Raw genomic sequence first — 21699 nt, 5'->3', positions numbered from 1 at the left:
ATCAGATTTTTATATGAACATGAGAGGCAATGACAGCTGAGGTGCCACCTCCTGTGTGGCTAAAATCTTGCATCTCCTCTCAACACTGCCTTTCTGCCCCTTCCCCCTGGAGGCTTTCACAGAGAATGGAGAATCCAAAATAAGGAATTTGGATTTCATTCCAGGTAGCTCTTCCTTCCTTCTTTCCTACCTTCTTCCTTCCTTCCTTCCTTCCTTCCTTCCTTCCTTCCTTCCTTCCTTCCTTCCTTCCTTCCTTCCTTCCCTCCCTCCCTCCCTCCCTCCCTCCCTCCCTTCTTCCTTCCTTCTTTTTTTTTTTAAAAATTATATCCACATGTCACCAAGCAACTTATTGGCAGGACACTAATTGCTCTCCTGTATGAATACATTTCCTGTTTTTTTTTTTTTTAAAAAACACTGCCATTTTAGAAATACATCTTTTGAAGCCACTGCTCTTGCCATCTGGCAGAGACCAGGTACTTTGATTATCTGCTCTAATGTCTGCTGCTGGCAGGGATGGACCTGCTCTGTCTGGGCATCTGGTGGGCAAGCGCTGTCTCTCTAGGTCCCATCTTACTAGAGCCCAGGGTGCTAAGTTTAGGCATCAAGTACCCAGATCACCTTCCTCAAGTACCAAGGAAGTCATTGGTGGGAACTTAACTGCTGCTCCCTATTGTCTGTCAGGAGGGACACTGGGCGGGAGGGGGGACTTTCCTTTCTGACAGCGATTAAACTCTTCTTACTCAGAGGGAAACTTGAGGTGTTCTAGACTCAGGAGGTCTCTCCAGATGTGCCACACACGGCAGGCCATTGGTAGAGAGGGAGAGAAGCTCAGGATCACCAGTGACACAGGCTCAGATTGCAGAGCAGAGAGGCTTGAGTGGTCCTACGTCCAGGCTCTTCTACGAGAGAAGAGCCTACCAAACCCTACTCCTGGCATAAAAGCATCCATTCTGAAGACAGGCCTCCTTTTACTGTGGGAAAGCACATTGGGCTAGGGTCAGATGGCTCCTCTGCTGTCCCTTCCACTTTGGGAAGGGGCAGAGGACTTGACTGGTGATATAGATCCTAGCACGTGTGCTCTCTGTTTCTCTAGTTCCCTTTACTCCTCCTCTTCTCCCCACCCCCCCTTTTCCTCTTCTGCACCCTTTCCCACTGGGAAAAACATTCTCGGGGTGGACACTGCTTGGGTGAACACAGCCCATCTTTTCCCAACCTGAGGCTTGGCAGGGCAGTGTCACTCAAGTTCATTGGGCTGCAAACTCAGCACTTGTCAATCATCCCCATGGGCGCTAGAGCTTATGACTTGGTACCCAGTCGCCTGACATTTTGGTGGAGTTCTAATTTGGAAATATGGCAAAGAATAGGGTTCATCAGTACCCCAACCCAACCATACAGTTACAAGGTTGAATGAAAGCTTCTCTTTATACCAGATGCTTAGCTGTGCATAGGGCCATTCTCAGTTAGCTGGAATCCCTACACCATGCTAACCCCACAGGAGGCAAAGACCCACCCTGCCTGTGGAGACACTGGGAGGTAGGATCCAGTGGGCCCCTGCACAAGGGCTGTAGGAAGGCCACTCTGAAAGGTGGCTGATGCTTCTTCCATTCCTTGGGGGTGAGTTTATTGGTTATATGGGAACCATCTAACCTTCGGGAAGCTGGACCTTCAATGCATGTGCCCTCTAGAAATCTGGCCAAGGGCTGTATGGTTATGTCAACTATGGTTGATAGAAATGACTTGAGGAGAAGCTTAAATCTAGCGCATGGTCTCAGAACTGTCAGTCTATTGTGGTGGTGGGGGGATGGCAGGACAGCTCATCTCAGCGTGGACAGGAAGCAGCACCCTACTTCCTCCAGCCAGGCCACATCTCTTCTTTTACAACTTCTCAGTAATGCCATCATAATATCAAGGGATTACAAAGGATTAGCTGTTCCTTACGTCAGAAAACTCCCAATCTAATCTTCTAGAGTTGTGCCTTACCAACCTCCCAGGTTATTCCTGAACCAGTCAACGGACAAGATCAACCATTTTGGGGAATTTCACCCTTTTTTGTGGGGGAGGGGTAACATGTCTGTGCCATACCCCTGGCAGCACCAGCATCAAGGGCTAAGTTCTAGCAGCAGCACCAAATTCACAGGCAGCTCTCTGCCACCATATGGGCTGTCCAATGGTAGAATTGGGAAAACTGAGTCAAGCACACCACACAGGAAAAGTTTCAGCACAAAGACCACAGACGTTTCTGAAATGTGTCCTGTAAAGTTCAAGGTTTCCCTTACAATTACTTGTTAAGATTCTCTAGGCATGTGGCCTAGAGAAAGTAGATACAGCCGAGGTTTGGGGATCAAGTCCAGCATCCTGTGAACAGCCTGTGACTTAGTCAAGGCAGGGTTGCCTTTGGGTATTATTTTGCCAAACCCCAAATCTTAACAGACATGCGATTTTTAGCTCTTTGGAACTCTTTTGGGGCCTGTGGACCTTATTTTATGAATTGTCTGGAGACATGAGGGGTGATTGTCTGGTATCAAGTTGACACATACTCTCTCATGCACAGAGATGGTCAAATACAAGTAAAGAACAGAGAGGTCTTCCAACTTATGCCTGTCTCAGGATGTCAGAGCTCAAGGGGATAGGAAACTGGAGTTTAGATGTCAGTGAGTCATCTGTGGGAAATAGTTCAGAAGACACTGGAGAGAAACCAGTGAGGAGAATTGAATTCTGCTTCCCAATTTAGACAGCCATAGAGGTACCACTCATTGCATCTCATCCCATAGCCATTTCTACATCTGTTCTTTGCAAAGGTCAGAAGAATGATTCCTCGTGCCGATATTGAAAACGCAGATGCACACAACTTGGTCTGCTCATCACCTACTGGGATCTGCGGGGGAGAGGCAACCAGCCAGAGAGAGTGTTTGTGATCATCACACCCAGCCATGTAAACCCACTGCCAGTTCTGTGCCACTTAGAGAAACTAGAATGTGTGTGGCATCCTCTGCAGACGTGGTGACAAGGTTCACCTTAGTGTGACATCACAGGTACCCTCTCCTGATATCTGAAGTGCTTGGCCTGTGACTTGACCATGCTTTTAGCCCCCAGAAAAGAAGTCTGTTTTCTCTTGCCCGTTCTGTCTCTCGTTCCCAGTCTGTCACCTACAGAGGGCTGGTCTCTTTGCAACAGGGGTCCAAATCTCAGTGACCTTGACTTTCCCTCTGCATAACTGGGGCTCCTTTGTCCACCATGAGAGCTTGTCATCAAGAGTCAATTAAGCAATAAGCACACATCTTTGTGCCTGACATATGGTCATTCACAGCAGAAGCCCAACAATTTCATTTCCGATTAGTTCTTATTACAGCCACAGGTCAAGTTCAGGGCTTATGAGATCAGAATAAATGTTTCAGGCCTGGCGTAGGATGCCTCTTTCTGTCTTCAGGTGATTCTAGAAAACTTTAGTTTTCCCCAGGAATCCCTGTTGAGCCTAAGGATGTGGGAATACACTCCTACCCCAGGAATCCCTGTTGAGCCTAAGGATATGGGGATACACTTCTCCTGCTTCCAGTGCATGGTACCACCAACAATTCCATCAGCTTCAAGTTCTGCTTAGAGAGCTGACCAGCTTCTGGAAGCTTCCATCTCCACTGTGGGGCTCTGCTCTGACAGACAGTCTTTCCCAGATGATCTCACCCCCAACTTTGAGATTTTTGTGAGTCAATTAGCTCAAAGGTATTTGAAACGTTTTAAATGGTTGGTTATATTAACCTTCTAAGTACTTATGGGGTATTCTCAATGCTGCCCACAGGTCCACATTTGGACAGTACTTTCCATTTTTATTGTCCTTAGGTTGAACTCATTGTTTTAATTATTGCAATCTGATGTTGAGTCAAGATTTAATTACCCAAAGATAATCTATTTCTTAGTAATGAGGGAAATGGACTTTGCTGTCAAAAGAATGAAGGCAAACCCGCCATCCGTGGACTCACTTCTGTCCAGATAACTGCTCTTCAGGGGGTGATAAGTAACTGTGATATGGTAGATGGAGCGGCCCTCAGCTACGGACACGTGAGATAAGTAAGAATCTATATATGAAGCTGCTACTTCTCAGCTATCTTGACCAGTGATCATTGAGGTCAGTGCCTGCCAATTATGGCCTGTGGGTCAAAGCCAATCTGCAGTCTAATTTTTGCAAGCTAAAAAGTGCATTTCTTTACATTCTAAAATGGTTCCACTAATCATGAAAATACTGTATAATAACCTTATTTTTGTTCATCAATCCTTTTTAATATTTTTGAAATTTTAAGAAGATTTATTTTTTATTACTTTCAGTTATGTGTATGTGAGTGGGCAGGGGGGGATGATCTTGAGTGCAGGTGCCCGTGGAGGATGGAGGCATTGAAAGCTGAAACTGGAAGTAGATGTGGTTGTGAGCTACCCAGTGTGGGTGCTGGGAATTGAACCTGGGTCCTCTGCAAGAGCAGTGCATGCTCCTAACCACTGGACCATCTCTGAAGATTACTCCTGGGTCCTTACGACCAGAAAGATTTGTTATCTGGGTGTTCATGAAAGAGTTTTGTTCATCTCTGACCCGAGAGCAGGTCTAAAACGTGCAGCCCCGCTGGCTGTCAAACATGACATCACAGCACCAGGTATCCGCAGGGGCTCTAACTAACAATGTGATTGAGCCACAGGCACCTGAGGAAGAACATCAGCAGGGAGGGGTTCTCTGAAACCATACGGGATGCGGCACTAATCCTGGGCACAAGGAGATCTGTGTCTGGAAGCTGTGTACTGCTAGTTTGTGCTAATCTGGGGTAGTGGCTTCTGTCACCCTTTTCCAAACTGCTTTACAGTGGAAACCGGCCACAGCCTCGACAGCCATCTTTGTCTAGGCTAGGACCACATGCTCTAATATTAAGTCTGAAGTAGTTGCACTCCGAGATGCCCAGGCAGCTTGTCTGGAGATGAGGGGCTTCCTCACTACAAGAGGAGTACTGCTCTGTCCCATTTCTCTCTACCACTATCTACTAGAACTCAGCCAAAACCCTGTCCTGTATTCAAGGACAAGTGGACACCCTCTAACCAGGACTATTGATGAGAGAGGGTTCAGAAGGGTGTTATTTAAGTTCAATAACTAGGAATCTTTTCATGAAGAAAACCTGCTGCTGTGGCACAATGTTCTTGTCCCCTCTAAAGATTTGTCACTTGCATTGTTTAATAAAATGCTGATTGGCCAGTAGCCAGGCAGGAAGTGTGGGTGGAGCCACCAGAACAGAAGAATTCTAGGAAGAGGAAAGGCTTAGTCTGTAGTCATCACCCAGACCAAAAGAAAGCAAAACGAGAATGCCTCATTGATAAAAGGTACCAAGTCACATGACTGACACAGACAAGAATTATTGGCTAATTTAAGGTGTAAGAATTAGTTAATAAGAAGCCTGAGCTAATAGGCCAACCAGTTTATAATTAATGTCAGTCTCTGTATTCTTCTTTGGGACTGAACCGCTATGAGACTGAGTGGGACAGAAATCTCTGTCAACAACCTGCAATAATACACTGATCAGTTCTTGCCTGATATGAGAAAGGGGGGGAAAAACCTCTGAAAGAGGTTTCTCTAGAAAAGAAATTTTCTTCATCTTTTTAAAGGCAACTCCACATAAAATGAGATGAAGAGGTTTGAGATGACAGAAGAGTCCTCCAGACTCGCCAGCACCACATCTGAAGTGCTTTCTGCTGTACAAGGACCACAAAGAAAACAGAATGAAGAGAAAATTCCGAGAATCAAAACATTTGTCAAAGCACCAAGGATGAAGCTCTCTCGGTGGCAAGCTTGGGTCTTCATTCAACATATGCCACGTGACTACTGACTACCTAGTGCCCAAAGACACACAGGAAGAGGAGCCTCAAGTGGTAATTTATTAGCAGAAAACCAGCTGCAGAATTGAGATCCAAGGCTGAGTCCCTATCATCCTCTGTGATTAGTGGGGGACTCTGAGCATCCATTTGGTATCATTGAGTACCCCCTGTCCTCTATGATGCTCCTTCAGTGGCCTTTGTCAACTCCCCAGCAGAGCAAGGAACCATCCCTGCAAGTCTAGCCTTGCAAACACAGTGAGAGCACGGCTGGTCTGACCACTAAGTGATGGCTGGTAACTTCCCATGTATAGTTGGATATACCCACATCCTCAGAGAGGCATCCACAGCCCCTGAGCTCCGATGCCAGCTCCTGCCTTGTGTGGTGTCTCCACACCACACTTTCACCCCTCACCATCCCCAGGCTTTTCCCAGCTGCTCCTACCACTGCCAGGCTCCAACTGTTGCTTCTCCACTTAGCCCTGTACTCTTCCCATAGGCTCAGCACCAGAAACGCCACTCTGCGTGTTTGCTGCCACACCTCTGCTTCCTGCCAGGCAGCTCTGCCTGGACCTCCACAAGCAGAGATCCAAAGGTGCTTGCTAATCTCTCCAACCTTGATGGCTGAGCTTTGGGAGCCTTTTGACCTTGAGTTTCATGGCACACAGAGAGTCCTTGTTGCAGGGACCAGGCCTAGGTTGACTCCCCGGGGCTCATGGGAAGTCTGTCAGTTTCCTGCATCTCCAGCCTCGTTGCCAATCATAGAAGTGACCTCAACTCAGATTCACAGAGTGCTTTGGGACAAGTCAGGCATCATGACAATGCTTCTCTCAGTCTTCCCAGTTAGCCTCTGAGAAAAGGGTGGCAGATGCCCTCAGTGTGGCAGGCGGAGGAACAGGCCCAGGGAAGCTGAATGAACTGACCGTCCCAGGAAATGGAGAATCAAACCTGTTCTAATCGTCCCATGAGGCCGACTGACTAGAACTCCTGTGGCTGGGGAGAGCTGAGATGCCACAGACTAGGAGCAAAGTTATCTTGGACCATTTCTTTCCTCTTTAATACCATTTATTGCTCAGCGCTGTGAGTGGCCTCATCTGTGACTATCTGGTAAACCCACAAATAAGACACCCAAGAACATTACCTGGGGCCTAGGGTAGAGACCCCCCTACTTTGCCGCTACCCACCTACCTGATGTTTCCAGAAATGTATTTGAAAAGTTCCTTGATGTATAATTTTATTTACTATAAAACTTCATAATACTGCCACCATATTGGAACATGGTATTTGGGGTAACTTAAATTCATGTTCTGGGCCATGACCTCTTTTACTTGGCTCTACAATAAACTCTCTCTTCTTCCCTTTGGTATGAAAGCTGTGTTTTCATGTTGAGAAGCCCAGAGTGTGAAGACAGCACCTGTGCCCGTGGCTCCTGCCTCTCTGATCAGATTTCTGGTGAACTGAGGTCATACTGGGCAGCTAGACAGACATGAAGCTTTAACGTAGCCTACCCGCAGCTATGGAGAAGCAGTGAGGATGATGGGGAGGGTCACTGGATGCACCCAGGTCTCTGGAATCTGCTGAGAGTGAAAAGAGAGAGGACAGCACGGCCTGAGAACCAGCTACCTCTTGGTTCTACCACACATGTCGTCTGTGGGAGTCCGACGTTGCTACAACTCCACGTCAGACCCGGGGGTTAGCATCCCGCCTGGGAAGCGTCCTGTCCTATTGTCTTGCTGACATGCCGCATTGAGTGCAGTCCCACCGGGCACATCACCATCTGTGTTGCATTTGCAAGGATAATGTGTTATTTTAAAAATAATAAGACACTTTATATACCTCTGCCTTTTCTTCCTCTATTTGCTCAGCAGCAAGTGATAAAAAAAATGGAGAAAATTATCCAAACAAAAATATTTATGAGTAAATAGCTTATAGAGATGGGGAGGCTGTGACTGTCTAATTCTGGTCCTGCCCACCAAAGCAAACAAAGACAGCGCTCCTGGCAGCGTGATTGAATTGTACACAATTATCACCAATCTTTTAAACATGATGGTAACGAGAAAAGTATTAGCATAGATTAGGACAGCCTCAGAACATTTATTTCCCCAAGAATATGACTACTGCTTCTAATTTTTATTCATGGAATAGAGGAGATGCTATCTCTCATTTTTCTGTGGGCAGCTTGATTTGATATTATCATTTTCACAATTTCCTTCAGGCAACTACAAGACAACACGATAATGTGGGTCATTTTGACCAAGCACATGATTCTCTTTGGACTTCAGGATTTGCATCCAAATTCATTGGTTCCTTTTTTGCATAAGATAATCCATGGTGGTGGGGTCTGGAGAGATGGCTTAGCAGTTAAGAGTGCTTGCTGCTCTCCCAGAGGACCACAGTTTGGTTCCCAGCACCCATGTCAGGTTTACAGCACCATAACTGTCTGTAATTCTAGCTCTGGAGGAGCCTGAGGCCCTCTATTGGCTTCTGTGAGCAAGTGCATAGAGGTGGTATGTGAATATACCCCCCCCCACACAAATGAAAACAAATCTTAAAAAGACATTTCCCCGACATTCTCCACCTTCATTTCTGACACATTCTAGAACTATCCAGCAACCTTACTGCAGATAATTGTCAATTGAGCTAAAACCTTCCCCCTGGGAGGAAAAAGAGAATTCTCCTAGTTTTCACATTTGGTCTAAAACTTTGGGCATTGATGAAATCTTAGGGAATCCCTTGCCAGCTGCAAATAGAAAATCAAGACATTCCCGGCTCTGCACTCTTTTTTTTAGCAAGTGCATGTTTTACATGTAGGCAATCACCTGCCTACATTACCTGCAGGATGATGCATAATAAGGGGGGCAAATTTAAACAGAGATAGGGAAGTTCTTGGCTCGAACCCCTTGAGAAGACCAAGGGCTCTTCTGCGGAGCAGATGGGAGGCTCTCTTTTTTAAGGGTCTCTTTTGGAATCTGTTTCTATCTGAAAAAAATAAAATAAAATTTCTCTGACCATTAGGTGCTCTGAGTAGGTTGCAAATTGTGGTCATGTTCAGAAAAGCTGGCAGATTCCAGCTGATGAATTCCAGTCTAGCAGCCAAGATGATCAGCTAAATAGACCATTTATCAACCATGAGACCTTTATCTGATTTTATTTTGTAGTTCAGCCAGACATAGTTTAAAAACACAGATGGAGCTGTTAGAACAGAGTGGCTAAGTATGGCCATAGAAAAGAAGTAAACAGTGCCCCAGACGAACCCAATTTCATTGAGTAGGATATATAGTCTTTATTTTCCACCAAGCTTTCCCTGAATATTTGAGCTGGAGGCACAGATTCCCCACAGGCCTGCCATTCACTGTGTGGATCAATGGGCTGTGTCTCAGGGCCTGGTACAGCTCTTGGTACCAGTTAGACATCAAATACGTTAATTAGACTGCTGGACGATGACACAGAGGTAGGACTAAACTAGCAACGAAAATAAAATGAGGACCTGGTAGTATGTTCTGAGATGATACAAACTTAAGGAATATAGGTCATATATGTATCTATCTACGCCTTACCCATCCACCATTCATTCATCCATCCATCCATCCGCTATACATTTATGTATCGATCCATGTATCCATCCATCCATCAGCTCTACATCCATGTATCTATCCATGTATCCATGCATCCATCTATCCATCAGCTATACATGCATGTATCCATCCATCCATCCATCCATCCATCCATCCATCCATCCATCCATCCACTCACCCAACCACCAATCAGTCCATCCACTGATTCACCCACCTGTCTGTCCGTCCATCTGTCCATCCGTCCGTCTGTCCATCCACTCACCAAACCACCAATCAATCTGTCTACTGATTCACCCACCTGTCTGTCAGTCTGTTCGTCCGTCCGTCCATCCACTCACCCAAGCACCAATGAATCCATCCACTGATCCATCCATCCACCCATCCATCCATCCATCCATCCATCCATCCATCCATCCATCCATCCATCCAGTTACCTACCCACTCATCTCCCTATCCATCCAGTCAACAAATCCTGACTCTATTACACATCTGATACTGTGTTTGGCAATGCCAATATTCAGATGGGCCAGAAATCTAAGGATCCTTGTTTTAGGTTTTGGTAGAATATCAAAGAAAGTATATGGTCAAGGTTGTAATGGAACATGCATCTGATTTCCAAGTACACCCTGTGGTCTTTTGACACTGAGCTTCCCTATGGAATGGTAATCAACAGCTTCACAATGGTAATCACTAATCTCACAAATCAGCTTTGCCCTCCCCATCATGCCTTCTTTTTAACTCAGCGAGCAGCTTCTGGGGTACCTCTTTGTACTAAGAGCTGGGGGATATGTCAGGGAATAGCAGACAGAATCCTCTTCCTCCTAAACCTCGGAGTATGAAGACAAAGGCAGCTGCTTCATTAGACCTCTCAAGGCATCCCAGGGAGCGAGGAGGAAAGAGGAAAGCCAGCCCCATGCAGTGGGTTAGAGGCCACCACCCCCCTGTTGCACCTGCTGTCCCCAGTGGCAGGCACAGGGAGAAAATTAGCCATGAAAACGAAAGACAAATAGGCAGGTTGAAAGCACTTGCTCAGCATGGGCCACCTCCTCCCAGATGTCAGATCATCTGTCTCTCCCCAGAGCAAATGTTTCCTGCTGGGTCCTCCTTGGGAGACGGACTCATGGGGGGAAACACACCACACGGAAAATCAACATGACATTGCTATCAGCTGAGCTCGTGGGAAACAGCTTTAGAGTCCTCACTCCAGACAAGCTAGAGATGTGAGTTAGCTTGGTCTCTTCTTGGGCCAGGACTGAGGAATGAAGGGGCTGTTTGCTTGGTTGTACTTGTTATCGCCAACATATGCGAGCGCGTGCACGCGCGCACACACACACACACACACACACACACACACACACACATCAAACTCAAATCACACCAAAGTTCATAGGTCTCATATAAAAATTTTCCTTTTCCTATTTTTAAAATATTTAAAACATTATTTTATGTGTTTATGGATATTTCTCATGCATGTCTGTGTCTGGTGCCTGAAGAGGTCAGAAGAAGGCATGAGATCCATGAAACAGGGGGTTGGGAGCTACCACGGTGGCTCTGGGAATTGAACCCAGGTTTTCTACAAGAGCAACCAATGCTTTTAACTGCTGAGCATCTCCCCTTGCCCTTCTTTACTTAAAAAAAATGAGTGTGAGTAAGTGTGTATGCCCATCCTTGTGGGTGTATATGCACACAGGCTGCAGGAAAACTTTGAAAGCCTCATCTGTCTCTTTTGAGACAAGGTCTGTCAGTGGCCTGGTGCTCACCGAAAATTCTCCTGTCTCTGCGTCCCCGGAGCTGGTGTTATAAACGTATACTACCTATCACATGCTGCTCTTTAGCTGGGTTCTGGGGATCGAGCCCTGGTCCTCGTGCTTTCCAGGTAAATCTTGTGCCCACTGCTCTACCCTCTCAGGCCCAAAGCATGATGTAAGCTCTGTGTTGAACACCCAGCTGACTAAACACACCCAGAATAGCACGGCTTCTCTGGAGCTCTTGAGGTAAAACTGACATAGAAGTTCACATTCCGGCTGAAGGGACCTGACACCTCTGTGTGACTCTCAAGAGAGGAGCCCAGCCTAGGAAGATTGAGATACCGCAAGCCAGGGAATCTGAATGCCATGGGCAGTTCCTGTCCCTTTAAAGAGTCAGAGCTGAAGCTTCGCAGGCTCAGCAGCTGAGCACAGCGTTCCTGCTCAGCTCGCCCACCCAAATCATGGACATGTCTTTCCTACAGATTGCGCTCATGTTGCCTGGCTCAGCACTGAACTCTGGAAACCCCCACAGAAGTGACACTCGTCATTCCTTGTCATTGATTTTCCAATTTCAGTTAAATTGAATTTCTCCTTTTCGGGGCTGTTTATGTATTGTGGATTGGAATGCTTAATTCAGTTCCTAGAATGACATACTTATTGCCATTCAACAAGAACCAGAGGAGAGTCAGGAGCTTCAGGTCCTCCGTGTGTCCCCCACGTAAACTTTAAGAATGCCGTATATGGTCCTCTGACTTATAAGTGGACTCGTGGGGTGCTTTGAGCTGCTGAGCTGGCAAAATGACAGTATTTGGTCCTGCTTCCTTGTTGCAAAGATTGGCAAGGACTTTTGGAGTGCTTAGGGCTACAGAAAGGCTAGTGCATGTAAGTGACATGATATGTGTATGTGTGTGTGTATACAAGCAGGCACGTGTGTGAGTGTGTGCACATGTGTGAGTGTGCGCACATGGTAGTTGAACAATTAGGACCACACCGGGAAGCCATCAATCATCCTCAAAGAAAAAGGGAATATCTGGGCAGGTAAAGTGCTTGCCGGGTCAACTTAGGACCTGAGTTCAGATCCCTAACAGCCACGTAAAAGTCAGACACCATGTGGTACGTATCTGCAATCCCAGCTCCGGGAAAGCAGGGACAGGCAGATGGCAGGGGCTCCCTGGCCAGTGGGTCTCTTTGCAAGCATAAGTCTGAGAGAGACGCCATCTCTAAGAATAACGAGAAGGAGAGGAAGACGCCAACATCTGATGTTGACCTCTGACCTTCTCACACTTACACACACATGTCCTTGGACACCTATCGACACCATACTTGTGCAGGTACACATATAAATACAAGGCAGTAGTAATGGAAACAGGGAGGGTTGGGAAGAAAATGGGAAATTAAATAAAATGAAGGAATTTGAGATTTTCTACTTTCTGGTTTGTTTTTAAATTGGCCATCACAATTTAACACCAAAGTTTCTCTTTTTCTCACCCTTCTAGCAATTTCCCACACCTACCTTCTGTTTCCTAGCCCTCGAGAATAAATTCTGGGGCCATTTCAACTCACCCTACCTTTTTCCCTCAGCCACAAACACATAATTAGAACGGTCACAGCCCTCACACCGCAGTTGGCTGCAAAGATGCAAACATTCACAGATCATAGTCTTTGATTTCAAATTTATGATCTAGGCCAACAGAACTTTCTGGAAATGGTATTAAATTCTAGGTCAGCACTGCCTCCTGCATCAGCTTCTACTAGACACACGTGACTGCTAAGCCCCGGGAAGAGGTGAGTGTGACCCAGAAACTGCTTTTCATAGTTTCCGTTCAATTAATATAAAGTTTAAGGAACCAGCTTAACCAGTGACTTCTTAATGAACAATACAGCATTAGGCCAATAGAAGAGGGGATGCTTTAATGGGATGGGTGACAGTTTGGGGCAACAGGTGCCTTGACATGGAATGGCAGGTTGGTGAACTTAAAGATGGGAATGAACCAGACTTGAGGGGGACGGTGTAGAGTCTCAGGGTGGGGGGGGGGAGGCTGATCTAACCCACACTTGTATGAAAGATGTGGAAAAGCAGAGAAAATGGATATGAGAAGACATCCCAAGCCCTAGATGGCTCCATTGGAAACACTGAAGGGAAAAGATGCACAAAGCTGAGCTCATTATGGAAGGCTGGAGGTCACACGGTAGAGATGGCATCCAGGGTCAAGCCTGGATCATGGTGTCTGGAACAAGAGGCTGCATTATAGGAACAGAGCTCAGATAGAGGGAGGATGAGAGATGGATGGCAACACACAATCAACTTCCGTATGACGTGTGTGACTTCATTATGAGCTACCTTGTGAACCAGGAACTCAGGAGAGGACAGGGCCACATGGGGGTGTATTTAAGTCAAAAGATAAACAATGGTTGTGCACAGGTTCAGTTTAAACGGACCAGGTGATACCGGCTTGATATGGGAATGTCATATGTCAATCTGTTGATTTCATTGGTTAAGCAATAAAGAAACTGCTAGGCCCTGATAGGTTAAAACATAGGTGGGAGGAGTAAACAGAACAGAATGTTGGGAGAAAGAAGCTGAATCAAGGAGTCGCCATGATTCTCCCACTCCAGACAGACGCAGGTTAAGATCTTCCCTGGTAAGCCAGCTCATGGGGCTACACAGATTATTAGAAATGGGTTAGATTGATATGTAAGAGCTAGCCAATAAGAAACTGAAACTAATGGGCCAGGCAGTGTTTAAAAGAATACATTTTCCATGTAATTATTTCAGGTAAAGCTAGCCGTGTGGGCAGCCGGATGCCGGGATGCAGCCCACCGCCCTTATTACAACACCGGCTTTATGTGAGCAAGTGTGTGTGTATGTGGAAGTTAGACCAAGGTCCCAAATTTCTCATTTTCAGAAAACCTTCAAATAGGAGTGTTTTGAAAAAGAAGTATTAAATTGAAATATTTTGTTAGGGCCATTAATTCTAAAAGTTTAAAAACACTGGGCAAAAAAAGCAAAGAACCAATAAGGGGTCCAGTCAAGGCCCAGGGCATCAGTGTATGACATGGAATCTGAGGGATAGGGGATTTCACAGACAGCCTATGAGAGAAGGGCAGAGGTGGCAGGGAGGGGACACATGAACAGAGCTGCCTGACTATCCCAAGAACAACCTGGGTGATCTATGTCCCCTTTCTTCCCCTTTGCCATGTGACCCCCCCTTTCCTTCCTCAGGGACCAGAACCTCATGAGACCGAAGAGTAAGAGGATGGGCCACCAGATGGAAAGACTAGAAATAACCAGGGCCACCCAGACCTGCAGTGTCTGACTGGGTCATGTCCCAGCCCATTTATCTTCGGAAATTTGACCACCCAGCCGTGCGCAAACATCTCGTTTCTGCCTTGGCGGTTTCGACTGCCCTTGGCGCCCACACATTTCCTTCTGTTGGAGCCGTGTTCTATTCTCATGAAGGAGAAAACACACAGCCCTTTCAGCTTACCTCCCTGTCCAGCAGGGCAGGTGACACCACGGTGACGATGTCTCCTTTCTCAGGATCGATGTAGAACATGTTGGGAGATGGTTTGTCAGGCGTCTGCTGACGGATGTTGTACCGCAGGAGGGCATTGTCAGTGGCCGGGTCATCTGCATCAAATGCTGTCATCCGCATCACTGTGGTCCCTAAGGGGGGGGGGCAGGACCAAAGGGTGGGAGATGGTTATTAAAGGTGCAGGATGGTCAGGACCTCATCCCCATGGGCAATGCAAGGGAATAACCTGCCAATCATTCTCTGAATTAAAAAGACAAATCATTTGCCAAGCTCCGCTTTGGCGTTTCCTCCCAGCTCAGTCACATTAAAGGGCCTGAAAAACAGAAAAGAAAGCTCTGCTGTTCGGCGGAGTGACAGCTTAATTTTTCCTTCTGCTGATGTGCGATTTATTTTTACAGGCTCTCCTTCCATTTTGGCTGGAGCTCTGTGACAACAGCTTTCATTTTAAACCTCTTAAGGGATGCCTGTCTATGCCTGGGACAGGTACTGGGGAAATGGAAGCACGAAGGGGGTCAGACATCATGGCATCCTGGGGCTCAGAAAGGCAGAGACAAAACGAAGCAGAAGTTATTAATAGGGCATGGGGAATGTAGGGAGCAGCTTCGTTAAACCCAGGCTCAGAGAAAGTTCCTGATGGAGTGAGGAGGTGCGGATACCCTAGGTGAAGAATGCAGACCTTTAAGGGAAATCTATTCCACGTAAAGAGAACACGAGCCAATTTTACATGAGCACCCCCTCTCAGGTACTTCAGGCCCAGACCAGCAGGAGACATGGACACAGGATCTCCTTCTATGTAGAAACACAGACTGCTTGAGAATGCCTAGGGTTGACAGTTTGTCGTCTTCTGTGAGGGTCTTGCTCACACACAGCCAACGTGGAGGGAAACCAGGCTATTGACTTACAAGGACAACTGGGCCACAATGAGTAAAAACAATACATTTGCCTTCTTGACACCTACTCTCGAGAGTGCTCATGTCAAGCAGTTTGCACAAGGAAGTTCACGGAGAGATTCTCTGTTGTGGCAGGAAATTTGGAATCAACCTAGCTGTCCAGCAAACAGGAAATCAGTAAGAGGATAGGACCTACATATTAGGAAATACTTTGAAGCTGTTTAGGGTAAGTAGTAGACAGAATATGGTCTACCAACACTCCAGATGCCACCACCAAATAAAATATATCAGGTCCATGAGTGACTTGTATGCCCCTTGTGTGGACCTGCTTGCCAAAGGAACTCCCCATAGCAGGCACTGGCGGCGTAGGTACTATTTATATCTATGAAGCACAGAAGGCTTGCAGCACTGAGCCTCACACTGGTCGTGGTGGTTAAATCTAAGGACAGAGAGGGGTTGGGGTGGTCATGAGGGAACATTTCAGCCTATCCTGCCATGTTCTCGTTGGTCTCACAGGGTGGTTGTAGCTTCTACAGCTACAATTTAACTTTAAACATAGTGTAATTACAAACACCAATAGCAGCATGGTCTAAAATCCACTCAGAAAAACAAGGCTACTTGCTCTAATGATTTGGTGAGCATCATGTGTTTGGCTCAGGATGATGCGCCCAACCAGGACTCTTACCTGAAGTGACCTAACTGGAAGGACATCTGTGCTTTCCAGTGGGTACTGTCACATATAAAAAAAAAATCCAGAAGCTTAAAGAAAATGCTGAGTTTCCTTTCTTTTGACTTACACGCTCCTCCTATCATCAAAGCCAAAACATTGATTTATTTTTTCCACACTTAATTAGAATCCTATTTTTAATCATTCGGTCTGCGTGCAGGTGAACAAGGGCAATCTAGTCACCTTAAGGTTTGGATGGAAGTGTTACGTAGTTTTGATTCATTTCACCCATGTTGCTATTAGCTGTGTGCTGCAAGGCACATCTACTATGTATCTTGCTTCTTTGCCTTTGGAATGTTGAAGAGAAAAATACAGATTCCAACGCAAGTATAGAACATTCTTGGCGGAAGCAGACCCCTATCTCTGCCCCAGGTGTTGTAAGACAGTGTTAATTATGCATGCTCTCTTCCTCTAAGACACTCTGTGGATGAAATCAGAGTTTCCTATCCAGTGGTTCTACATAGTTAATCTCAGTCTCCTGAGTTGGTGCCTTCCTAGCCTAGGAAGAGAAAAGCCATCTATGGTTCTCTGCAAAAGTCACGGACAGCTTTCAAGTCCAAAATCTCATCTGGAAACATGTGAACTCCTTGTGGCTGAAGGCAGAGAAGGAACCTTGCCCTCATCAATTCTATAGCAGCATCTCAGGTTAAGTACACTTGACACAGTGTATCTCCCTTAGCTAGTGCCTGCTGAATGTTTAATTGATCAAAACTGTTCACTAATCTGCATTTAATTGAAGTTATAGCTGAAGGAGGAAAAGAAAGTAGAAAAACAAAGTCATCATGGCCAGAGACTCAGATATGCATCTGGATGACTAGAGGAGGTGGAAAAGACTCAGCGTGAAGCACTTCCGGTGTGTGCCAGGGAACTCATTCTAAGTGTCTTCTTTGTTCCCATAGAGTTGATCAGAGGATAGAATCAGGCTTACCCTAAGTTAGTCCCACAGACACAGAAAATGTCTTCACTTTAATCAATTGTTGGGAAATAGGAAAAAATGGTTTGAAGCTTATCTTTGTCTTCACCCAGATGTGGACACACAACTGGATTTTCTTCTTAGTAAATTCCACTTCTATGGAGACTTGCCGTGTTCTGTGCAGAACAGAATGCCAGAACTGATGTGGTTTTAATGTGAAATATGGCCCACAGGCTCATGTGTTTGCACACTTGGACCCTAGCTGGTGGCACTGTTTTGGGAGGTTGTAGAAACTTCAGAAGGTGGAGCCTTGTTGGAGGAAGGGGGTCACTGGTGATGGGTCTTGATATTTTATACCTTGGACCTGCTACACAGCCACTCTCTGCTTCCTGATCCACCTATATTTGAGGAGTCCGAGCTGCATGATCCTGCTCTAGAGCCACGTGCTGCTGTGCCTTCTTCGCCATGATGACTGTTTCCTCTAAAACCATGAGCCAAAGGAAATCCTCGCTCTCTCAATTGCTTCTTGCCAGTTATTTGGTCACAGCAATGAGAAAAGTGACTAATACAATGACTTTTGGGCTAACACACACACACACATGTGCGTGCGCTAAGCCCTGTGAGTGTGTTTGAGCCCTGAGATGGTACAATTCATCTTATAGTTCTGCACACTACCTTGACCACCAGTGCAGTATGTTGCATTGTGCACTTGCCTGTACCATGCTTTGTTTTAATTCAGCTGACCAGAGCCACAATCTTGTCTAGAGAGTGGCTGACTTCTTGCTCAACTTGCCTTGGCAGTTTTTGTAACTACCCACCTGTCACCAGCCTGCCTCAGCTCTTGGTTTGATATTCCTTCAGGAACTAAACCCAGTGGCCATGGACAACTCCAAGTCAATGATTGACCTGTGTAGATGTCCCCACTGTCTGTGAAGATATCTTGGCCTCAGCCCCATCATGTGTCCTGAACTCCAGGAAGAATCCCTTTACCACCAGTCTGACAGCCTCCTGCCATGCTTGGCTTATGCTGTGTGTGTTTCTGGATGGCTGGGGAAGGATAATTACAATATAGACACGCTTTGGGCCCTCCACACAGTACTCCTCTGTCTTCTCCCATCACGATATTCTGTGTGTCAAAATAAGCAATAATCACCCTGTCATTCCCAGAACCAGGCAACCCAGCAGTTGCCTTCTGGAGAAAAATGAAAGAATTACAGGTTGGTGGCTGAGACTCACAAGTTAGCAAGTCATTTTCTGACATAGAAGGAGTCAGCTGCCAACCTGGCAGGCTGAGAACAACGGTGGTCATCCTGTCTTGGGCCGGGAGTCCTTTCCTTGCCACTGTAGCTCTGTGATGGAGATGCAGTGTCTGGTATCTGGTATCTTGACCAGGGCATGAGCGCATCTGAAGCTTCTTTTCCTGTGACTGTTGAGTCTAAAAACCTCTACCAGCAATGGACTCTTTGGGGTGGGGAGGCTTCTCAGAGATGCCTCGGCATGCACTGCATGTGGTGTTACATTTTTGAAACTCTTTTATTCTCTTATTTATTATTTGACAATTTTATACATGTATACACCAGCCCTATCTATGCCCAGGCTTCTCTCATCACCCCTGGACAACCCCTAACATCATTCTTCCACTGTTTCTCTCCCTGCTGGCTCTTGACTGATCTTGGTGGGTTGATCTTGTGATGGTCATTGTAACTGCAATGAGCTTACAAGCACAACAGCCATGTATATCATCCTGAAGCTAGGACTTGACAGCACTCCTACCATCTCTAGCTCTTACAGTCCTCCCACCTCTTCTCTGATGATGTTCTCAGAGCCTTTGAGGGAGGGAAGGCTGGTAGGGTTGTTCCACTGAGGGCTGAGAACTCAATAGTCACGAATTCTCAGCATATTCATGGTATTTCTTGGACTTTATTCCAAAGCATGGTCCTTTGTTTGCTCACCAAGTTTCAGGCTCTGTATTAGAAAATCCTACAAGTGAATTAGATATGGCAGATGTTTAGGTCTGTGCCCTGTATTTCCAGCAGTGTGGTGAGGGCAGCTGCAGGCCTTATAGGGGGGTACTATGTTAAGACAAATGAACGGAGCCAGTAGATGTCACCAAGTGAACCTCTTATGTGTCATAGGACAGTAGGCATACACACACACATAACACATACACACACACACACACCACACACACACACACACACATAACACACACACACACACTTCACAGGATTTTCCCACTTTCTCCATTCTATTATGAAGTGCTGATTCCACAGACACCCTGTTATCTGTTCACAACATGGTATTTTGTAGGTGAATGGACCATTGTAATATCTAATATTCCAAATCTCTTTTTAAATGACAGTTCACTCTTCCTGCATAGTCCAGGAAAGACACAAATTTTATTTATTTATTTAGTGTGCACCTGTACATTCTCACAGATTTCTAAGGGTACAGTGGGTGTCATTCTTCAGGCACTACCCACTTTTTTTTTTAGAGGCAAGGGCTCTCACTGATCTAAATTCATAGACTGGGCTGTGCTGGGCAAGGTTTCTCACTGGCCTGGACTCATAGACTGGGCTATGCTGGATGTTCAGGAGTGTGGAAGGGCAGCTGTAGGCCTTACAAGGGTATGTGAGCACAGGGAGACCCACGTGTCTCTTCCTTTCTAGTCCTGGGGTCATAAGTATGTGCCTCTCTTCCACATCTGACTTTAAAAAAAATAGATTCTGGGGCTCAAACTCAGGTCCTCATGCTTGCAACCTACTGACTCATGACCCCAGTCCCAGTATTCTATTTGACAACCACGTTTGGAACTCAGTTTGGAGGGGGACATTGCTCATGGAAATGTTGACAGGGGATGCCTTGAGGGATCAGGCCCCTTTGACTCTAGTTGTGCTTTCTCTCTGCAGCTAGACTTTTGAGGAATGCATGCTCATAGCATCCTTCCTCCAGCCTCAACCTCCCTGAGAACTCAGGAACTGTTATGTAAACTGTGCAAACCACTGAATAATGACTATATGAACAATAACTGCCCAACCTGATGGGCTCCAGAGACAGCAGGTATTCACATTGCCCGTGTTCCTGGAAAGCCACCCCAGTAAGGAATTGCAAGTGGCATCTTAGGGACCTGTAAATAGTGTCCTGTTTCCAGTTGACCTGCATCTGTCTCAGGTCCACTTTATCTTCCTTTGATGTTGTGTACGCCCTAAGCCACGCCCCCAACTGGATTTCTGGCATGTACAACCCTAAGCCACATCCCTAACTGGATTTCTGGTGTGTACAACCTAAGACACACCCCCAACTGAACTTCAAGTGTGTACAACCTTAAGCCACACCTCCTAACTGGACTTCAGGTGTGTTTGCTCATTACCCCAATTCTCTCCTGGCAGGTGGGTTGGGAGAAGGAGGTCAGCCCTCTGTCTTAGGGTGAAGGACAGAGAGAGGGTTTCAAAGTGACTGGAAAAAGAAAGGGGGAATTGCGGGATGGAGGTCAAAGACCTAAAACCAGCCCGGGAAAAGCAGCTGTTCATGTCTGTCCCCTCTGGCTCTGACCATCCAGGGATTGTCATTCACCAGTGCAGTCCCCTCCCACAGTTTTCAGGTGGTGGTAGACAGGGGAAGTTTGGTATAATGCGAGTTTTCATGAAGAGCTGTCAATGACTTTGGTTCCTTTGGTGACAGCCATACTGTCCCACTGACCTCAATGCGTAGCTCTGTGTCACGGAACTGGGTCAGGGGTGACTAGGTCACTATGCAGCACCCCCTAAGATAGCTCACAAGATTATAGTGCTCTCAAGACATTAGGAGTTGTGGGGACAGGCGCAGAGTCCAGCTAAGGGGCCAGCCATTTTCCATCCCACGTTACCTGCTGTTCTATTGACACACAGATCTGGAGGACGCCAGACTTCAACTTTTTAAGCAAGGATGGAAATGGGAAGTTTAAAATAAGCTGTCAGCATGCTTCTGTGCTGGACACTTGTTCTCATTTTAAAAGTAAAAGATAATTGAGTGGAACCAGACATGGCAAACGAAGCGAATGTGGCAGACGCTGGTCTGGACTTTAGTGCTCTTTGCATTTTGACCCTGACTGACGTCACCGTGATTCTTTACCCCGAAGCCCTGAACTGCACCTCCTTAGAGCTCTGGAGGTAGGTTCCCTAACAGATGAACTTTTGTCTGAAGAGTCCTATTTTGTTTAAGTCACTGTTTGAACTTGCTGTTTCCTGCAGCTACAGCTAATCTCTCATAGAGACAAGAAGAAAAGTCCGAGAAAAGCATCTTTATCTCTCTCCACCCCCCTTCTCTCTCGAGCGTATGCATACCTGTTGAGATACTTGTTGTATGCATACCTGTTGATACCTGTTGTATGCCTACCTGTTCATGTCCCTGCCCATAGGCACTGCAGAGGCTGGAGCAGGATGTTGGATGTCCTGCCCTGCCACCCTCTGTTCTATTCCCTTAACACTTGGTGA

General features: G+C 46.3%; 1 protein-coding gene across 1 annotated transcript in view; it reads right to left on the bottom strand.

Annotated features, from left to right (window-relative positions):
- Nucleotides 1-21699, bottom strand: part of Cdh13 (cadherin 13) — a 959427-nt gene that overhangs the window by 203644 nt on the left and 734084 nt on the right. Inside the window, exon 7 of the mRNA XM_075977426.1 lies at nucleotides 14650-14828. Within this exon, the coding sequence (XP_075833541.1) occupies nucleotides 14650-14828 (179 nt within the window). The remainder of the gene's footprint in view (nucleotides 1-14649; nucleotides 14829-21699) is intronic.

The sequence above is a fragment of the Microtus pennsylvanicus genome, chromosome 6 (assembly GCF_037038515.1).
Source record: "Microtus pennsylvanicus isolate mMicPen1 chromosome 6, mMicPen1.hap1, whole genome shotgun sequence".
NCBI lineage: Eukaryota > Metazoa > Chordata > Mammalia > Rodentia > Cricetidae > Microtus > Microtus pennsylvanicus.
Note: the sequence above shows the minus strand (reverse complement) of the source record. Positions and strands in the feature narration are given on the sequence as shown.